Source organism: Nanorana parkeri, unplaced genomic scaffold (genome assembly GCF_000935625.1).
Source record: "Nanorana parkeri isolate BGI_ZX_2015 unplaced genomic scaffold, ASM93562v1 scaffold33, whole genome shotgun sequence".
Taxonomy (NCBI): domain Eukaryota; kingdom Metazoa; phylum Chordata; class Amphibia; order Anura; family Dicroglossidae; genus Nanorana; species Nanorana parkeri.
This window is the reverse complement of record NW_017306301.1, coordinates 1,607,794-1,627,676: the sequence shown is the minus strand read 5'-3', so window position 1 is coordinate 1,627,676 and position 19,883 is coordinate 1,607,794. Positions and strand designations below refer to the sequence as shown.

At 41.1% G+C, this 19,883-nt stretch overlaps 1 protein-coding gene across 1 annotated transcript in view; it reads right to left on the bottom strand.

The window, feature by feature from the left end:
• Nucleotides 1–2,332: 2,332 nt before the first annotated feature.
• The window catches only part of ITGA5 (integrin subunit alpha 5), a 92,545-nt gene continuing 74,994 nt past the window's right edge, over nucleotides 2,333–19,883 (bottom strand). The window contains exons 19-30 of the mRNA XM_018568932.1: nucleotides 19,096–19,160; nucleotides 17,060–17,207; nucleotides 14,942–15,034; nucleotides 13,456–13,535; nucleotides 12,002–12,082; nucleotides 8,238–8,343; nucleotides 7,958–8,119; nucleotides 7,780–7,869; nucleotides 6,152–6,268; nucleotides 5,138–5,239; nucleotides 3,916–4,038; nucleotides 2,333–3,173 (exon numbers count right to left, since the gene is read on the bottom strand). Coding sequence (XP_018424434.1) covers nucleotides 3,090–3,173; nucleotides 3,916–4,038; nucleotides 5,138–5,239; nucleotides 6,152–6,268; nucleotides 7,780–7,869; nucleotides 7,958–8,119; nucleotides 8,238–8,343; nucleotides 12,002–12,082; nucleotides 13,456–13,535; nucleotides 14,942–15,034; nucleotides 17,060–17,207; nucleotides 19,096–19,160 — 1,251 coding nt within the window. The 3' untranslated portion in view covers nucleotides 2,333–3,089. The remainder of the gene's footprint in view (nucleotides 3,174–3,915; nucleotides 4,039–5,137; nucleotides 5,240–6,151; nucleotides 6,269–7,779; nucleotides 7,870–7,957; nucleotides 8,120–8,237; nucleotides 8,344–12,001; nucleotides 12,083–13,455; nucleotides 13,536–14,941; nucleotides 15,035–17,059; nucleotides 17,208–19,095; nucleotides 19,161–19,883) is intronic.

Below are 19,883 nucleotides of genomic sequence, written 5' to 3'. Positions count from 1 at the left end.
AAAAAAAAACCAAACACCCAATATGGGATAAGAAAATATAGGAAAAGGGAAAAAAGTGGGAATACTGATTGTAAGCCTACAAACGGAATTGTTCTTGCATAGCTGATAAATGTACAACCAGATAGGACTTTTACATTATGAGCCCCACACAGGGTTGGCTATATATGGAGAGAAGCAGAGCTGATTAGTGTTATTTTAAAAGCCTTTGTATTCAATACAGTTATGGTAGCCAATATCAGACCACCACATGTACAACTGCCAGATCCTGCATGTATGAGGCGGATGGACGATAATCAGGAAGACCTTCAGCCACCAGGTCTTGCGCTGCAAATACGAGAAGTAGCACAAAGCCTCCTGAACACCTTCCACACACATACAGGATGTTACTCAGACTCTGCAAAGGATTCTGTGGACTCATCCGTTTAATCAAGCACACATCTGATTTATGCAGTCTGTAATCACAGGTCTGTGAGTGTTCTCCCTTATCCAGGCCATGGTATGTCCAGTTGAATGTTAGTAACATTCAACTGGATATGTTCTATAATGTTGAAAATGTTTTGTCCTCATCCAGTTAGCTTACTCTGTTCTAATGAGTGTCAGAGCATACCCCAGCATTCCTAGCCATACAAGCAACTTAGTCACCTGGATCCAATTAACATAGTTTGTGGTGTTGGACATATTGGAATGTTGACACACTACATGGGTGACCAGATTAAGGTGACCGAGATACCCATATGGCTGCAAATGCTGCTAGTGGGGAGACCTCTTCAACATGAAGAACAAGTTCAATTGAATGAGACTAGCTACTACTTTCACCTCTGCAGTGATCTGAACCAGATGGAGTGATGACCTCAAATCATAGGGTCTGCAGAATTCAGATTGGTCTATAGTTCAACGGATGAGCTGGCAAGGCAATATTTCCAGAGCCATCAGAAAAGTAAAAATCCTCTAACCTGACCCCTTCTGCCAAGTACAGTATGCCTTACACAAACTTGTATGAATGAAATAGTCCAAATACTAATGCTATAACCAAAAAGAAAGGTATCTGGTTTAAGACGCACACCAAACCTTTCTTTTATGCAATGCTGTCATCCAGTCTTACAATAACAGCAGAAGGTTTGTAGCAAGCCCAGACCCCTTGATGGATAATTCTGGGGGAGAGTAGCGAGGTAAACCTACTGTTCCCAGTTGTAAACTAAATAAGTGAAGGGACTAAATAAGACTACTTTGTCCTGGGCTCAGGGAGTCAAGCTGAAGAACACACTTCAGGTTTTTAAGTTACTTTTACTATTATTCACAATGCATGAGCACTTGCCAGCTGCCTCGAGGCAATCCAGCTCCTCCAGTGCTTCAAAATTGATTTAAAAAAAAAAAAAAAAAGCCAAAACATGGTTATCATAGGTAATGTGCAAATTCTGCCACAAAAGTGGTTCAGGAGGTTTAAAATTAAAAGACAAAAACACAAAAATACTTATAATAGCCAACCCCATATTCCACTTCATATGCATTACATAGTAAAAAAAAAATATTTAATAAAATAGCTACAACACATTATTGCACTTGCAACACATTTTAAATATCAGCAAAGCCCTCATGTTCATGTGTTTATAACACTTTCTGGTAAGGAACCAAGCGACACAAAAAAAGCACCAGGATGTACTGACTGTTTCTGAGCAATGCAGTGGTCATCTTAAAGAGGTTTCTCAGATAAGGAAACAAGATCAGTGCTCAGTCAGGTACATAAACGACCCAATAGCTGCAACACAGTTTAAGGCACTTGTGACTTTGGTATGAAATCCTCAGATTCTATAAAGCTTTTCTTTGGTGCTTGGTACATAGTACATTAAAAACAAAATATCACAGGTCTTTTGCTCCTGCAACCAAGTCTCAAGCCCTCTTGTAGAGCTTCATTTCATAGCACACCCCCCTGAGTCTACAGTGCCCAAATCTTGGTGTCAGGGGAACGGTCTGTATTTAACAAGCAGTGCTATGCAAAATTGTCCCTGAAAGCTTTAGCTTCATAAAATCTGACTGAAGCTATGCTTTGGTAACACAGCTCTGCAAACACGGGCTTCAAAGCACATTTACCTAGACCCCCAGGAGAGATAACAGCCTGTGTTAATAGGTTGCAATATTCAGTTACATTAGGAGGAGAAAAGAAAACATTTAAAAGAAAAACAGTGGTTTGGCCAAATGTATAGTATAAAAACATTTTCGCATTGATTTGGCATGTGTGCCCTTCTTACTTATGTGTGCCTTCCAATTAAATAAAGAGATTTTATCATTACGGTTACATTCTTGGGTGTCTGTTCTGATCACCAAGCTTCTTTTCAGTTTTAACCAGATTGTCAGCTCTTGGAGCACAGCAAACCCAGGTACTACAGATAAGAATCTTCTATATTCCTATATCATTTGCATAAAATTGCACAAACATTATGTGCTTGAAGCTCAATAAGTTAACATTTTTCCTTTGAGAAACAATTTAGATTAAAACAGTTTTGATTTAAAAAAAAAAAAAACCAACAAGTTTTCCCCCCCAGAATTTGGAAGCAGGTCCAAAGTTTTTGTCATCAAATGTACAGTCACTGGGTCTTTTTTCTAGAGTCCCAGTCATTTGGAGCAAAGAGAAGGTGAGGCATTACAGCGAGGGAGGCCACCGAGTTTAAATAGTCCTGAACTCTGCTTCTTTACAGGAAAATTTGTAAGTGAACCAAAAAAAGAGCAGGTGAAAGCCAGCACCAAAGTGGTTTAGTTCAGGATAGACCTGCACAATTTTCACCTACATTCTTCCTTTGAACGGTCTGAAGAGAAAAGTAATGATTTTTTATTTCCTTCAAAATAAAGGTCATTTATTGACCTCGCATAGTTCGCCTTCAGTAGAAGCCTCAGTGATTCAGTCATAATGTCCTCAATGTAACAAGGCTCTTCATAACACTCACAGGAAATTTTTTGTTTTAATTACGTGCCTCTTTGTCCCTCTCCCTCCCAGTCATTGTAGTGTCAACTTCAAAAATGAGCTGCAACTGTTGTTTCACCTTCCCTTTTAGAAGATTCTTTGGCAGTGCATGGGATGAGGCTGTACGTTCAGTCTAGGCCTCAGAGGCAGCCTGAGGCTTGAGTTCAGCTTTTTCCATAGCAGTTCCATATGGCAGAGAGCGTTTAAAGAAGCCAAGCTAAAGGAAGGTAAACAAAAAGATATATATGCATTTTATACATGTATCATTTTTACATATTAGTTGTTTTGTGGGCAGTGAAAAACAAAACTAAAGTCACAGTGCTGCCTGACAGACTACAGCTCCCACTACTACTGGCTACTAGGATCAGCTTCTGGATTCTTCAACTAACAATTTCACTTGTCTTCACCTGTCAGATATTACTGAACACAGCATACAGCATTCAAATAGGAGTAGATCAGAAGCAGGCAGCACAGCAAGCACGCATTCTACTGTCAGCTGACTGGATAACTCAGGAATATATGGCACAGTGGGCTGATTTACTAAAGCCACAAACCAATTGAATCTATAAGACGACCAGCCCATTTACATCAATCCGCATAGCTGCCTTTTCCCTTAAATGACAATGCAGACAGTGGACATCATTGAATATAATCCCTTTTCCAAATGACATTGCTATGGTTATTGTTGCAGACAAGGGCTCAGGGGTGTGACAGCAGCAGTGGAGTGCTCAGGGCGTGATCACAGCAGTGATTTTGGAGCAAAGAGGAAACCCCTATCTTAGCTCTTTCCTCTCTAGCTAGAAGCATCATGCAGAGTTTGACATGCTATTAAAGCAGTAGAATTCGGTCATAGATTACAGTATAAAAAGGAGACAATTTGGAAAAGTAGGCATGTGTTTAAGGCATAAAGCAATTTCTAGAGCCCTGAGAGAAGGCATAGCTATCCCAACAACACTCACCTTATAGAGAACATATATGAGTAACGCAAGCAGCAACAGACCAATTAAAATGGCCAGTATTATTATCCACAGTGGAACCCCGTAACTGCTCTCTGGCTTTAGCCAATGAATAGTTGTGTTGACCTAAATAAAGACCAAAAGTTTAATTATAGATTGTTTATATGAACTTAGAAATAAACTTTAAAACTATAGAAATGTTAGACAGAACTAGATAAGAAAGACCATACTTTCTATATGGTGAATAGCCAAACTTTACAGATGATACTGTGTGGAAAGTGTAGTCCCAGCTAGGGGTGCGACTCTATACAGTATTTCAGGTGGTGCTCTCCATGTTCTATAAGCCCTGTGGCATTCACGCTAAACATAAAATCACAAAAATGAAAAAGCGCCACTACTGTAAAACCTTTACTCACGTTGCTGGTGTCAGCATACAGCGTGTCAGCTCGTTTGGAGATGTCGGAGAGCAGTCCAATAGCTGTCGGGGGTGATTGTTTAAACACCGCGGTCTCAGCTGGCCAGGCTGAGCCGCGGCTGTGTGGGTGTGAGGCAATGTCAACTGCCGGACCGTTCGGGGACCAAAGGAGTCAATCCGAGCGTGTCTCGAGTATGTGTTTAAACAATCACCCCCGACAGCTATTGGACTGCTCTCCGACATCTCCAAATGAGCTGACACGCTGTATGCTGACACCAGCAACGTGAGTAAAGGTTTTACAGTAGTGGTGCTTTTTCATTTTTGTGATTTTATGTGTATATTGACAGGGTTCCTCTCCCTATTTCTGATAGAGCTTGCACACTGTACTCCTGTTCATTTATGGTTTGGCCACACACACTTTATAAGCTTAACAGGTCTTTTACCCATTAGTGAGTGCGCTCTAGCCCTTTTGTTGTATTATTTGTTGGCATTCAATCTAAACAGTCTTACTCTAGTGACATCAAGCATACATTTCACCTCTGAAGCAGACTTTCCTGTAGTTCATATAGGTTAGATGATTTTCCAGTTTGTGCAAACTGGGAAGCCATGGTACTTCAACATACCACAATGAACCTGCACGGGCTATGTTAATAAGGTGCAGGTCCATTAAATCCTGCACGGTCATGTGGTGAAAGGCCATTGAAAATGAATGCCCTGTAGCATACTGACCTTCATGCAGTAATGCATGGTAATAGACCAATATGATCCAACTGGGGCAGATTGACTCTAACAACCTATTGGTCATCTTACCTGATGTGTGCCCTGGGGATATGTTGCAGGTTGGATTTTGTATGGAAGCCGTTCAATTCGGTATTTTACTTCGCACTGCAGCGTAAAACCCTGGTTTTCTTTCTGCAAAATTAGAATTACATGATTGAGCAATGTAAAACATCACCACATATCATCAGGAATAAACTGGACTACCTTTATTACCATGAAGTATCCAGTAGCCTTGTGAAAGCCAAAACCAGTACTTCACCTATTCCTCCAATCCAGTTTGCCAATACCCCCCATTATTTTGTGTTGGTGTGTGCTTCCTGAAACTCCTGCTTGATGCTGATGGATTTCTGGGCTGGTAGCATGGGGAGACCAGGCTCCAAGCACAGTGCACTGAATGTTTAATAAAAAAGTTTTAGTTGGAGGAAAAAACCCCAGTAGACCAATTACAGACAGACTAGTCATGGCTTAGAACACAGCCCTAGCGCAGGTAGTCTCAAACTTTGCAAATCAATTCACTCATTTATGCTCTGCACCCAAGTGACTGCAGCGCAATATATATATTTATAACTGTATACAACACACTCTGTATGCACAATATAGATGCCAACCTGCCCCTTTAACTGGTAAGGCTAAAAGACTAATTTCTCAAAGAAATGATTTCAATGATCGTGAAAACGAAGCAATTGAACCAGCATGGAAAAGGTTGACAAGCTGAAACTGAAAATGCAGTGTGAACAAATTTCCTGTATACCTGGGTTCCATTTTGCCACATTCAAAAAGTAAAAAACACATTTGTAAACATTTATGGAAGCAAAGTTAGATGGATCACAAAGAACTGCATCTACTTTAAGCCTGTATTTAGATGGTCATCCACCAGGTGGCGAAAGAGTCGCACATTTCCCAGCATGCCCACAGCCATAACCAGTACATTTCTAAAATTGACCTGTGCAAAACAGCATTGACTGTCTTCCATTAAAGCATGCACCAGAAGATGCCAAAAAGGAACACAAAAAAAAACAAAAAACAAAGAGGCAAAAGTGTTACCTGCATGAAGGTGTCACCCCAGACTCTGAAATGGATTTTAAGAATAGCCCGCTGCTGTTTCTCTAGTGGCAAGACATCACAGCTAAGGTTAAAGCAGTCGTCATGATGATGACATTTCTACAAAGAAAGTAACACAGAATTTTAAAAAGTGTATTAACACCAATGAAAAACAACCAGCAGAAATATAAAACTCCAATAAAAATAATAATAAAATCAATGCCACTAATAAAAACAGCTAACAAAAGCATTGCAATAATATTTGTTCTTCTTTCATAGGCGAACTAAACATTTTTTTCCAAATCCATGTATAGATTGTAAAGCCATGAAACAGGTGTTACAGGGCTTTTTTGGTATTTTAGAGGCAGCTCTGCCTTAAGATGCTCTCCTTCTGTAATGGAAAGTGTGTCAACTAAATAGAGTAGTGTGGACGAGAGGAGTGATTGCTCTTACGCATATAATTATAGCAAATTTAAATGTGGGTTATTGAGCTTTTGTCAACAGGATTATTTTAATTTTTTACAGAACAGGAAAAGGGTTAGACAGGTAAACAGATGGAAAGGGGATCTACAGCCCTCTGGCTGTCTAAAAATGAAAATACAAAAAGGCACATGCAATATTTATTTCACATACACTGAACACTAAATTTACAATTGAACTTAGCATAAACTCTGCGCCATTAAGAAAAGCCATTCTAGGTGGGGAGATTCATAAAAATTATTCACATTAGAATTTCCAAAATTCTGGGATGCAGTAATGACAAACCCTGTCAAGCAAAGTCCACAGCACGCTTGAAGATGGGTTCACTCTACACAGTTGTGCCCTGCCCTTCCTGTAAGCCAAATACCCAGCTTATGCCTCACAACTCTTTCTATTGTTTATTTCTTTAGCTCTGGCCCCATAGGAAATTACCTGGTTTAGAAAGGTTTAACTATATGGATATAGGATGGTCTTGATTTGGGCATTTTGTGTGGTTTGCTTTTTTATTACTTCTGTGATTGGTATTCTATTGCTTAGATCAAATATCTCAGTTTTATGCAATGACAATATTGGCGTCTTGTAGCAAATAGTTTATTGGCTATATATGCCTGTGAACAAAGTTTCAGGGCAAATTCTAGGAGATCTTAAAAGGCATTAGAATAAATAAAAAAAATTAAAAAACCCAACCTTAAAAACTAAAGTCCCCTTGTAAAGAAAATATCTGTCCCACTGCCCGCTCTGCCAATCTTTACTCTTCAGGAGCTACAGCTCCCAAGGAATCTTCAGCATCCAACACTTCCAAGATGTCAGATGCCTTGTCCCCCATTGTTCTGTGGTTGAATCCCCCCAGCCTCTACATTACTACAGGACAGTAGAGGCTGCCAGATCGAACCACAGTGCTCAGTTAGAGACCAAGCATCGGACACATCTGAAAATGTGTGAAGGACACTGAAGATTCTTTGGCCACTTTAGCTCTTCAAGAAAGGGAAGCTCAGAAGAATGACAGCGAGACAGGGAGACCTTAGTCTCCAGTTTCTATTATAGCAAGAGAGTTGCTTTAAGATCACCATCTTATCTTTGTGGGCAGGTTCAGAGAGGGTATCCATCCAGTTTCCAGTAATCTAAAGCGATATTGAATGAACAAGTCTCACCAAGACATGTGATCCACTAGCAGTGACCTTGGCGGTGTCTCTGCGCTCCACATGATGTCCAGGCTTTGCAGAACTTTGTCCAGTTGGATACTGCAAAGCAAACACGTAAACCATGAAGAACATTTAACACACGAAAACGCAACGCAATCTAATACAACCATTTTTACATTTTTCTCACCTGTAGCTGAAGTGGGTTAACAGATGGTTTAGCTGTACAGTTCCCCAGTCCTTCCACAGAGTAGTTCATGACATACATTACAAGCTCTTTGCGATTGTGAATCCTTGGACAGATGAGAGTTAAGGTACCATGGCTGATGGAGCTTGGTCCAAGGTTGGCTAACTATAAGAGAATCAAGAAAAATAAAATCAGATGAAGCTTAGGAGGTGCGAAAACATGCCATAAGTAATTTCCTATGGTGAGCAACGCAAGTCAAATCCTACTCTTACCCCAAACTTACCTCATAAACATGATTGACCTCTGGGCCTGCTTCTTCCACTTGAGTGGGATTTCTATTCGGTTTCCAGTTTGCAAGAGGGAAGATAACACTGTCTGGCTTTGAAACCCTGAAACGAAAGTGCAGTATTTTTAGTTCCTGATGGGTATACTAAAGTGCACCTGCTTTATTTTTCACTTTTAAAAGGTGTTGTGTTTAAAATGTAGCACTACTGCTCCATGGATGACAGGGCTGCCAACCTGCATTTTCAGATACAAGAATATGAGCATCCTCAAAAGGAAGATCTGCAGTGCAGCAACACAAGGCTGTAATTTGCTTGTGAATAGTTATAATTTTAAAAATGAGTGTGGCTAGTCACAAAGCTGTAGGCATTAAATGCCGCTTCAAAACTGAAACTTTAACTGCAAATGAATTGCAGTTGATCAGTGATGCTAGTGATCTCATGCGGTCAGTGAGACTACTACTAGCCTTACTGGTGGTGTAGTAACCAATTCTAAAGCAGTCATTTCTTACACCTACAGAGATAAAAGGAAAACTCCTCACTAGCGCGGCACACATCAAATGACAGCCACAGAGAATGCCCGGAAACCCTTGAGGGGTATTTTCCTGTATAACTCTGGGTAAGAAAACTACTTTTGGAGCAACAGCAGTGTCAGCCCCTTCATAGAAAAGCAGGCAATACACCAATAAGCAAAAGTCTCCTGGCCAATTCTGGCTACTGGTTAGAACCTGACTGTATATTACTGACCTGATGAGTCTAACAAGGTTTAAAAAGGAGAACTATGGGTAAGTGTTTTTCCCCATAGTTCTAAGGGTCACGGGAGGACACAAACTAGCATCCTCCCGTGACCCAAAGCTCAGTATACCGCAAGCTACTGCTCACAGTATACTGAGACCGCCGCAACCGGAACGGATCCCGACATTACTGTCGAGATCCACCTAGCTGCGTGATTGACAGGTGGCTCTGCCTTTTTAGGAGGCAGAGCCAGCTGTACACACGCCCTCCCCCGTCCGTTCCCCCAGGCTGTGCTAGAAGATCGGAGCGGGGGAATCCCTGCAGGGAGCCGTGAGTGACAGTCACGGCTCTCTGCAGGGACATGATCGAGAAGTGAGCGAGCGATGGTATACGTTTGCTCACTTCCCGATTTACTGAGCTGACGTGTGACAGTTTTCTTTGTCACACATCGGCTCGAACTATGAAGTTGAAAATCACTCCTCAGTTCTCCTTTAAACTGTAGCCAATATATTGTTAAGAAACTTCACTTGTTTTTGTTACTTTTCACCTATGCTTGTCAATAAAAAATGTTGAACAATAAAATTATTAGGTCACTCCATAAAGATATAATTTATAACGTTTTAAGTCTTATGCCATCCCCAAATTTCTTTGTTTTGGCTTGGGTACTAAGTGTTAGAACACGTGCCAGCCCACTAGTGTTTTTTTGGATCTCGCTTCTTAGTCCCTGCAAATTTGAGGTAAACTCTCTGCTGTCTATTTGATGGTTGTAAGAGACTATGGGGCAAGAAAAAAAAGCTAGCATTGAGCTGGGCTTTAAATCCATTTTAGTAATAATGATTTTTGGTTTTATCTTTTTAGCGAACATCAGTACCTCAGCTTTACTAGTGCTAGATTTGTGCTTGTTGGGCAATGTTATCACTAGCTAAACCTAAGCAAATACAACACAGGATGTGCTGTTCTGTTCTGTGGATTGAAAGTGGCTGAAGTGCCCTGGGCCAGAGCTTAACCTAATTTGGGCTTTTCACAAAAACACATGTAATTTGAATCTGAATTGCCAGGGGGAAAGGAAACGCATTTTAAACCTTAAGTAGGAATACAAAAGGTGAATTACATGACAAGTGAGTGATGAAGCAGTTAACGTGAGTGTCTAACGCCACACATAGAAAAACAGTTCACAATGGAAGGCAAAGAACCATTGCCATTAAATCCATGAATACAAGTGGTACACCAGTGGCTTGGAAATAAAGTTAAAACGGCCATATATTTGCAGATCTTGTGTTAGTCAAAACAAAGATCAGAGGATTCTCAAAGTACTCAGACTGCCAATTGTGACAGACTTGTCGGGTTAACTTCCTTACAATGAAGAGCAGTTTAGGGCAAGATGTAACACACTGGAATATCATTTTATTTTCTACAGACAGTCCATTCACTACACACGGCTCTATCTAGACATACATTTGGTGAAGTAGAGTTCATACAAGAATTAGACGATGTCTCCCTTGTATGACCATAACTGGTGATCCATACACATGCAGACACAATCCAATTTAGATCACCTTAGTAAATACCTGTATTCCTCCGACTTCCTTTCCTGATACTTATGTAGTTGGGTATCATACAAATAACACAACTGCACATTCATGTGGCCCTCAAACACTTGTTCCAACTCTTTCCCAAAGAATATGGTGATCCACAAGGACACTTTCTAATTGGAAGATTAGACCTCAATGTGGGCAACCGAATCTGTTTAAGATTGGGCTCAGAAGAAGAAGAAGTGATGGGCAGTCCAATCTGCTAGTATATAGACTGCTCATTTACAACACCTATGATCTAAATGTATAAACACAAAGCCTTCAATCATGGTCTGACAGATGTCTGCGAGTCATTCCATGTCTGATAGGAGGCATGATTTAGTGGAGTGACAGCACTCCTTATCTACTACAAAATATTGACACAGCTCCATTCCATGGCTGCAGGCAATGCAAAATTTCTGGTGTAGGCACATTTACAGGAACTGTCATTGTATGAACACCGAACCGTAAACATGAGCAACTACTGAAAAATCCACACTGCAGAAAAGGACATCACTACTAAATCTGACTCTATCCTAACCAATACAAGCTCTGCCAATCAAGTTTAGCCTAATCACCAGGAACAGGAAATTAAAATGCAGTAAACCATAGCACAATCAATTCATCTTCCACTGGTCTAACTTTAAATACATTCTGATTGGTTACCATGTATAAAGCTCCCGACTCCTTTATAAAAGTGTTCTTGGGTACGACAAAATTGCAAGCCAGTTCTACTCACTGAAAGAGACCATCTCTGTTTACATCTGATTAGTGGTGGGTAGACAACTTGAAATATCGGAGATGGTACAGATAATGCCCATTCTTTCATTATATTTGCAAGGTACAGATAAATTCTCTCACCGGCCTCTAATATGTTGCTGGGAATTGATGTTGTGGTTTTAGAACCCCTGATTCTATTGGAAGTAAAGCTAGCCACGGGTTGAACTATAGAAAATCAAATCAATTGATTTCCCCATCCATGCTAAATGGCGTACATAGAGGAATTTCCACTGCCAGCTACTGTATACATTAGGCGGCGCCCACACCAGGACTGCCTGAATACCCGCAATTATTGCATCTCATAGGATACAGTCAGGGTTTGGCTGGAAATTTTCTGCCTGGCTTCCTTTTTAAAATCAACTTTTGTTGAGCCGGGTAGTGCTTGCAGAGTCACCCACAGCTCCAGTTTCAGGTGGTTCAGCAGAAACAGGCTGAAATTCAAGCCTGAAAATCCATACCTCCTTCCATTGTACCCTAGGTAACTAATAGCACAACAGCTTTAATATCATATACAGTATAGAGCAGTAGTGGTTTCACTCCTGCATAGCTTGAAAAAAATAATAATGGTATGAGCTGCAATTTCTTTCAACTACATAGAATATAAACGTAAGCAGAAAATCACAGTTTCCTCAATTGGGTCAGTAGTATTGAACTAAGGTTACCTTTTTATATAAACTTACCCAAAAAACGACACCGATGTATAGGCTTCTATGTTGATTGCCAATTGTACAAGATCACTTTGCGAGTTATTTGCATTTTTGCTGTAAAGTAGAACGAGATACAAACACGTTAGAAACTAAGAGCTTGCCATCCATCCGTTTATTTACAAAGGAAGAACCAGCAACATATCACAACAATGACAACTATTCAAATATATTTATGCTTGGTGCTGCTCCAGGCCTGTCCACCTGACTCGGGTGCTTGTGCCAGCTCGCAACCAGCCACAAGAAACACTGAGTATAAAGAATCAGGGCACTCTTTGGAAGATTGTTGTGTAATTTTTAACTCACTTGGCATGCATCAAAGATCTCAGACAAAGTCTCCAACGTGTTCCCCACATACTTGCTCTTAAAAGGAGAACTATGAGGTGAGTGCTTTTCACCCACCTCATAGTTGTAGCCGACCTGTGACAATAAACCGACCAGAGGTCGGCTCAGTAGATCGGGAGGTGAGTGAACACATAGCGGCGTTCGCTCACTTCTCGATCCTGTCACGGCTCTCTGCCGTGACAGGGGAGGGACTGGATTCCCCGCTCCGCCAGCGCTGACTGGCGGAACGGACGGGGGAGGGTACAGCTGGCTCTGCCTCTAGATAGGCAGAGCCAGCTGTCAGTCACGCAGCTGGGCGGATCCCGGCACAATTGTCGGGATCCGCTTCAGCGTCTCAGTATACCGCGAGCAGCAGCTCACGGTATACTGCGGCGTCTCAGTATACCTCGAGCTACAGCTCACGGTATACTGAGCCTAGGGTGACGGGAGGACGTTAGTTTGTGTCCTCCCGTCACCCTAAGGAGAACTATGGGGAAAAGCCCTAAACCCATAGTTCTCCTTTAATCATACAGCATGTTAATGGAGTAGCATACATATTGAAAAAAAAAGCATTTTAATCTATATAAGCAATATTATGTAGGTTTAAATACCCATTTTTAATATGTAGAGAGATGTTAACTATATATAGTTCTTTAGTTTATGTGTAACTGTAGTACTGTGTGTTGACACCAAAAAGGTAGAGTGTTTTGGAGTGGGTGTTCCTTATAAAATGGCTATGCTGACTACATACAACTCATACTCTATGCTTATGCGTAAGTATGTGTGAAAACATTAGACACTGTCAGATATGCGCTGTATGCAAATTGATGAAGATTACACACCTATCTTCAAAAGAAAAAGGTGTGCCGCAAATCCTTGTGTTCACAATGACAATGTCATTGGGCTGAATAAGCAGCTTAATTACAATTACTCTTGCCCTGTCAAACTATTGTGATCCATTTAAAAAAAAGGTTGCATATACCACTGTATAAACACAATGTGCAGTCGCCTTTTTAGGAACAATGATCATGCGGATAGTTTCCCTAGTGCAGTACATCTTCTACTGAGCTATGCACATTGTCATGATAAACGCCAATGCAAAATACCTGCGAATCTGACTCTCAAAGTGCACCTTCCGACTTGAGTCCCGCAAATACAAGTGGTACAAACATATATATGTGGGTTGCTAAACAATATAAAATGCAAATATTAAAAACGCATTAATACATCCAGGAATTGCAACAAAAACGATTGTTATAGAGCAGCTGCATATTCACCTCTAGGTTTTATTAGGCAATATACTGAATATAGACTGGCTAAAAAAAAAAAAAAAAAGGTAAAATGGATATGCAATGTTTATTTTTTTTTTAAACAAGAACTCTAGCCAAAAGTTTTTCTTTAGTTTTGTGCCCAACAGAGAAGTTTCTTCTTCTTCACATTGCTCATTCAGAAACATGACAGGAAGGTTAGTGAAATCTCACCTTTGACTTTTGTCACTGCAACATCTCCACTGAAATAGGTCACACTACTCCTGTTCTAGCTACAGCTATACAACTCTGGATAAACCCATACTTTGTCTCTTAGAGTGGTTACCAGAAAAATGGTGAGGGATACAGATAGTAATAGAAACTCGACATAGGGTCTTCTAACCCTTCCCAATAGCCTAAAGGAAAATAGGTTTCAGCTGGAGTTCTAGTTCAAGGCATCAAAGTCCTCCCCATTCCTTTTGAAGCCAAACTGTCCACAACAACCAGACACCAGCAGTCTTTTCCTACTGGTGGTTGGCTACTAAAAGCACAAGTCTTTGGTTGTTATAGGAACTTTTGTGCAAACAAAACAGATGGTTATGCGGTTCAATACTGCCCAAAAGGATCTTTTTGTATGTTTTCAGCAGTCACATGACCAGGAGCTTTCTCTTCCATATAGCTGCAGTGTATGAAAGTCAGTGGTTCCTGGAGTGTCACTTTTGGGGACCAGGCCTTCAATTCCAGGCACCAGTCTATCTATACTCTTCAGGCCTGTAAAGCGCAGCACAATTGAGGGAGTGAGATTGTCAGTGATATGGGAACTCGTCGGGCCTGTGAAAATGCTGTGAAATTAAAAAGGGCAAGACTAGCCATGATGTGGAAACTATGGCAATGGCTCTTCCACAGCTGTGACAATGCTGGTGGAAGAGACAGGGTCACTACATATAGCTATACTGGATTCAGACAGCTGTAGCAAGCAGGAAAGGGTGACAACACTGTGGATATTTCAACAGCTGCCCTATAGCACTATCACCAGGTTGCTGGTTTAAAGTGCATTTCCACGTTTGCAGCCAAACTGGAATAAAACCGATTTTAGATTTGTTATATGCAAGCTGTGTGAATAGAAACACAACGATTTAGAGCGGTTTTCTCATACTTGGACTACACTGGCAATATCAATGGGTATGAATAAGGAGACAGTAAGGGCATGGGAAATTGTTCTGTTATAATGTGAAGTTGCACCAGTCACCTAGTGAGAGAGTTTTGATTTTGTACACAGCCCTTATCAGAATCGTTCTGTAGGGAGTGATCGATGGAGAAGATAGCACAATACATAAAAACTTACACTGGTCATAGATTTCATGGGGTTTCCAAGGTCACAAATTACTAAGCGGGTCTCATTCTGAACTTCATAGCGACAGGACAAAGGTGGAAGTTTCTATAGAAAACAAAATTAATTGACAATAAAAAATATTAAAAAAAACAAAAAAACACACTAGTAAAAAAAATAGGTGTGCAGACCATAAAATAGATCCAGATGAGAAAGGCGAGATAAATGAGGTGCGCACTGGTGGTGGTGGCAAGTGAACTGGAGAAGTTGTAAGAGCAGAAGGCGAGGAGGATGTCAGGCGCAGTGGTGAGAGTGGGGTTTTGTGTGCACATGTGGTGAATAAGGAGGAGGAAGTGGCATGAAGACACAGTGGGGTGGAGATTTTGAGCAAGGTGGTGAGAAGGGGAGGCTGGCACAATGGTGATGGGGAAGGGAGGGGGGATGTTAGAGCAGTGGTGAGTGGTGCTGTCAGCTCTGAACTCCAGATGCAGCCTCCTGCCCAGCAGCAGAGGATTGGCAGGAAGGGGGGCTTGGTGGTCTGAGCTGCCAGGCCAGAGTGCAGAAGCGTCAAAATTATTAAACTCTGATTGGCTTGAAAACATATTTGCCAAGATTGCAGGCATACAATATAGCAACTAAGATGGACGTTTCTTAAATCCTATGGAAAGCTCATACTGCTTGCCATTTCGGGGAGCCTCTTCCCAAGTCATAGTCCACACATCACATGGCTGGAAGTGCAGATGAAAATATCAGGGTCCCCTTCACACTATGCCATTACATTGTGGGTCACCACTGCATACAAGATCTAGTATTTTGCATAAAGGCATCCAATTTCATCAAGAATAGATTGCCAATGCATGGCAGCAGGGGGAAAAAAAAAAGGATCTGGAACTTTTCTTAATGCAGTATTCAATGGAAGCCCTTTGCATTGTGTTACACTGCAGTGAGTCCGTTCACACCTTCTGTACTTACGCATTGGGATGCAATTCTGAAGAGCTCGTTCACACCACATCACTTGAGCTGTGTTTGTTTGCACAGATCAATGTGGCTCAATGCCAAGACACATATAAAACAATAGATTTGAGCCGCCCACCTCCTCCATTACCACAGAACCCTTCCAATGCAGAAGCCATTTTCTAGAAGTCCAGCATTAAAATGTATTCTTTATTTTTTATACTTTCAAGGTAAGCATTTTAGTCAAAACACACACCACTATTTATCACTCTTCTCTCCTAAACTACTGAACTTTCTATACCATTATTTTAAAGATACAATTTCTTTATCAAGCTGAATCTAAAACTCCATTTTACTTCCTGTATTCTTCTTTCATAACAAATATAGAATGGCTCTATTTTTGGTTTTCTCAGACTTTTAGATGAAGTAACTCATTAGCAAAAACCAGGCACAGTGCTTCATTTGGGCATATTCAGCTTCTGGCTAGGTCAGATTTTTTGTCTTTTTACCTTTGTAAATGCAGAGATAAGCCCGGTGCCTCTGTTCCTGCCCTAAGGTATGTATATAGAGTATACTCCAAATAATCAGTCTGCATTTTACAGAAAGTGTCATTTGCCTGTCATCATGTTTGGAAACAAATCACCCACCTCCACTGCATGCATGACCAGCTTTAGTTTTAGCACATAGAGAAAGGTTGGCCATCTCAAAATGAACACAAGGCAACCACCTTGTCACCCAGGGTTCATGAACCTAGGCTGAATGTACTGTGCAGAATAAACCGAGACTGAATGGAATAGGCCAATATTAAAGTGTTCAGATTTGCCTTCATACACTTTTAATGTACACATGGATTTTTAATCAAGACAACTGCAGCATATGTGGTCAATGTAAGCATTCTATAGTACATATATTTGTAAGTAGTAGAATGCACATATGACAGTGGAAACACTACTGATCAGTCACAAAGTTTTCTGCACATGGAAGCAACAAATATAATTCATTCCTACAGAAAGGTCATCCGTTATGTGACCCACTGATAAATAGACTCTCCGTAGAAATGAATGGGATTTGCAAAAATTGAAAAAAGGGCCTCAGTCATGAAGGGGTTAAAGGATACCATAACAAAAAGTTAAAAAAAAAGTTACCCTTTAAGACCTATTGCAACAAGCTCTGACTTACTTCATTACGGAAAACACCGCTGTACTCTGCCTCTGCAGGTATGACGACATAGAGCTCGGCCTCATATGCTCCCCCTTCTCCATCATTTATTGCATTAAACATTAAGGTCAGAGAGTTCACATCTCCTAGATACACCGATTTCCGGTCACTGCAATTATATAGCATCATAACATTTCAATAGTTAAAATATAATCACACAGAAAGGAAAAATTCCTGGTGTTTAGAGGAAGTACCAAACCAAGAAAAAGTGACTCATAAGAACACATGATTAAAACCAGCTAAAGAAAACAAAAGCATTACGATGTGCACTTCCGGTTACTGTTTAAAAGGGCCAGTCACCTCACAGCCAGGTCAACAGCCGTCAGAATTTAAGGTTGGCATTGATATCTTTCTGCAGAGGTACTGTTTGCCGAGTTCCTGGCACACAGTCAATGAGTATGCTGAAGGATTAGTGTTGTGGATGACTACAGGGTTTATTTAAAGTAAAAGTACTAATCCTTACTACCCTGCTCCCCTGCCTCGTCCCATAGTAAAGTAGTAAGGATGAGAGCAATGAACGGTTAAAATTAAGGATATGTTTAGGGTTTGAGTATTGGGGGGGGGGGCAGGTCAAGTGTGAAAGCGCAAAGCTGTTCTTTACAAGACAAAGCAATGGGTTCACTTTAATGCTGATTCTTGCTGACGGTTATACTTGCCTTCTATTACTTCCCAACTGCTCAATATGTCCACAGAGAAAAGAACACTACTCTTTTCTTTCAGATATAGGAAACCATGCCACCTTTTCACTGGTAGCAGCATTGGTTCTTCACATTTTACTGCTAGACACCCAACATTGTCACATGGGGCAAGAACTCGGTTGCGACTTGGAGCTTACACGTCCTCTCTTTTTCTGGCAGAAGAGAGAGAGTGGGGAGCGAAACATAGGGCAAGTATGTTCAGCTGGTGGGGAAAGCATTAAAAGGAGAACTATGAGGTGAGTGTCTTTCACTCACCTCATAGTTCTAGCTGACCTGTGACAATGAGACTGTCACAGGTCGGCTCAGTAGATCGGGAGGTAAGCGAACACATACCGGCATTCGCTCACCTCTCGATCCTGTCACGGCTCTCTGCCGTGACAGGGGAGGGGCTGGATTCCCCCCTCCCCGCCAGCGCTGACTGGCGGAACGGACGGGGGAGGGGGCGGGTACAGCTGGCTCTGCCTCTAGATAGGCAGAGCCAGCTGTCAGTCACGCAGCTGGGCGGATCCCGGCCCAATTGTCGGGATCCGCTTCAGCGTCTCAGTATACCGCGATCAGCTGCTGGCGGTATACTGCGGCGTCTCAGTATACCACGAGCTACAGCTCGCGGTATACTGAGGTTAGGGTGACGGGAGGACGCTAGTTTGTGTCCTCCTGTTACCTTAAGGAGAACTATGGGGAAAAGACTTAACCTCATAGTTCTCCTTTAAAGTGAACCTATTGTTCTAAATAGGCAAAGCACAAATTCACTCAGGGCTCAATTTTATGTTAGAGTCAGGGTAGAGTATGGTTAAGGGTTGTGTGTTGTGGGAAAGTTAAGGCATTATTAGTTAAGGGGTTGGCCATTACTAGGGGGACTCGCTCTTTTTTGGATTTTTTATTTACTTTAGGTTTAGTACCAAGGACCAGGAGAGCGAAACATTGTGGAGGGGAAATTACAGCGCTAGAAACTCAGGCTATAAGTTCTTGTCATTGGACTTTTCATGAAATATAGGAAGCCTGACAATGACTCACAAGTAGAATGATCAGTTTTATGTGGACTTAACCTTGAAACGTATCACCTAAGGAAACATTTGCATTATAGTAAAACCTATCCATTCACAAAGCCATGTGATTATTGTGTTAGAAGGAATACATTATGGACTTACAGGGCGATTGGTGATCAGGTGATCAGGAAACCAGGAGATATTGAATTTTTAATGTATCGACAAATGTTCTGGCTGCAGAAGGCTGGCACTAGAACATGTCTCATAGCCCCCTACCAACATTCAAATACTTCCTCCAGCTGCTCAGACTTACCTGGAGACATTAAGCTTCAAGTCTGGAACACAGATGTTATTATCACAATCCAGCTGAATCTGGACCTGGCGGAAACAGAGGAAATATGGAGGTTACAGTGTATTAGGAGCCATGCCAAGTAAACTACACTGACAAAGCTGTGTCTATATCCCACAAATGTGTCACACTGCCCTATAACATTCATATATCTGCATACTGTATATACGTTTTTGAGTATAATGTTCCATGAATACAGGAGATTTGTAAAAGACTGCACTCAATGTTGAGCTTTTTGGTATCATGCTGAATTCCAAAGTACACAGCCAACAATTATAAAACCAAAGCATTTTTGTGTGTGGTTAAAACTGAAGTGATTTATTACAGAATATTAAAATCTTTTTAAAGGGTTGTTGAATCTTTTCATTTAAATTTTGTAGACCATAAAGTCTGACTTGCTACATAGTACTGTGTAACATCTCACAATGAAGGACTTATTGCCGATAACACGGAAGGCTGCAGACACCTCAGTGCAAGGGCCAGCTAGTGTAACAACTATTAGCAACAAAAGTTAGTGCACCTGAAAGCTGGTAATGCCGCAACTCTTGGTAGAAAGAGAAGGATGTGGATGACCCCTCTGGGAGCCAATGGCAATATATGCGAGGTCAAAGATTTTAATGTTTTGTTGACCTGCAGCATCAATGGGTGGAGTAAATTTCAGTAACCTTTAAATGTGAAGTGATAAATGTAGTATAAATACAATACACTACACCAATCTAATCGTTTACCTGTTTTTACCTTTCCTCAAATGT